Raw genomic sequence first — 1,057 nt, forward strand, 5'->3', positions numbered from 1 at the left:
TTCACATGAACAATTAATATTTTTATTATTTATTGTGTGATATGACAGATACTTTAAATAACTTTAATTGGACTATCATTAGTAAATTAGTCATTTCTTCTAAGACTCAATAACAGATTTGTAGTTTTATCCTATGTCTAAATCAAAGTAAAGCTGATAGGAGTATTAGCATCTTAAGATAAGTCACAAACTACTCATTATGTTCACATAAAATCCGACTCCCAAAAAATATAACTTACGCTTAAATTGCATGTCTGCACCGGGTGCTTTATCCAACTTACTTGCAAAAACAGTAACATGTATAGCAGATTTGTGACTTCCTCTTTTGTTGATGGCTTCACAGTAATAAAGCCCACTGTGTTGTTGGCCTATATTTGCAATCGTCAAGTTCTGAATTGAATACTGTGGCCATTTTTCATTTTTGTTAAACCAACTATAATTAGCTGCAGGGTTGGCGTCACTGCTGCAGGTCAGTGTTAATGACATGCCCTCCTTGATTTCACCAGAAGGAATCAAAGACACCACCGGAAGCCTGGGAGCATCTGAATAAATAAAGATATAAGGATCAGATTGAGGAGGTTCATTTGAAATTACATCACTGATTCTTCACAATGTTTCCTTTTTGGATGCTGTAATATTGGAGCCATGGTACTAAAAGCCTGCCTTTGACGAGTAATCTTTGACATCAGCTATTCAACACTTGTACATTTCTTGACTGATAATGTTTATAAGCTGAACTGTGATGTAAATCTAAAAGACGAAAAAATCCAAAATAACAAGGATATGTCATCCACGCCCTGCTTTGAATGTTTTTTCATCTATAAAATAATAAAATTGTATTTCAATACATTTCAGTTCATTTATAAAGCGCCAACACATCATTTCAAGACCATTTAGAGAGAAAATGAAATCAGATTGTTTCAAGAAAAAACAGCTGATTGCATCTACTCATTGACTCTTCAACAATCCCTCTCACTGAGCATGCATGCAGCGACAGTGGAGAGGAAAAACCTCCTTTTAAAAGAAGAAACCTCCAGCAGAACCAGGCTCAGTGTGA

At 35.0% G+C, this 1,057-nt stretch overlaps 1 protein-coding gene across 1 annotated transcript; it reads right to left on the minus strand.

Annotated features, from left to right (window-relative positions):
- Window positions 1-281: 281 nt before the first annotated feature.
- LOC107080903 (B-cell receptor CD22-like) lies at window positions 282-542 on the minus strand (the record flags this gene model as incomplete). Its single annotated transcript, XM_015369115.1, has 1 exon — window positions 282-542. A coding segment is annotated over one exon (261 nt), but the record flags the coding sequence as incomplete, so codon positions are not given.
- Window positions 543-1,057: the final 515 nt, after the last annotated feature.

The sequence above is a fragment of the Cyprinodon variegatus genome, unplaced genomic scaffold (assembly GCF_000732505.1).
Source record: "Cyprinodon variegatus isolate N-32 unplaced genomic scaffold, C_variegatus-1.0 Scaffold2478, whole genome shotgun sequence".
In the NCBI taxonomy this organism is placed as follows: domain Eukaryota; kingdom Metazoa; phylum Chordata; class Actinopteri; order Cyprinodontiformes; family Cyprinodontidae; genus Cyprinodon; species Cyprinodon variegatus.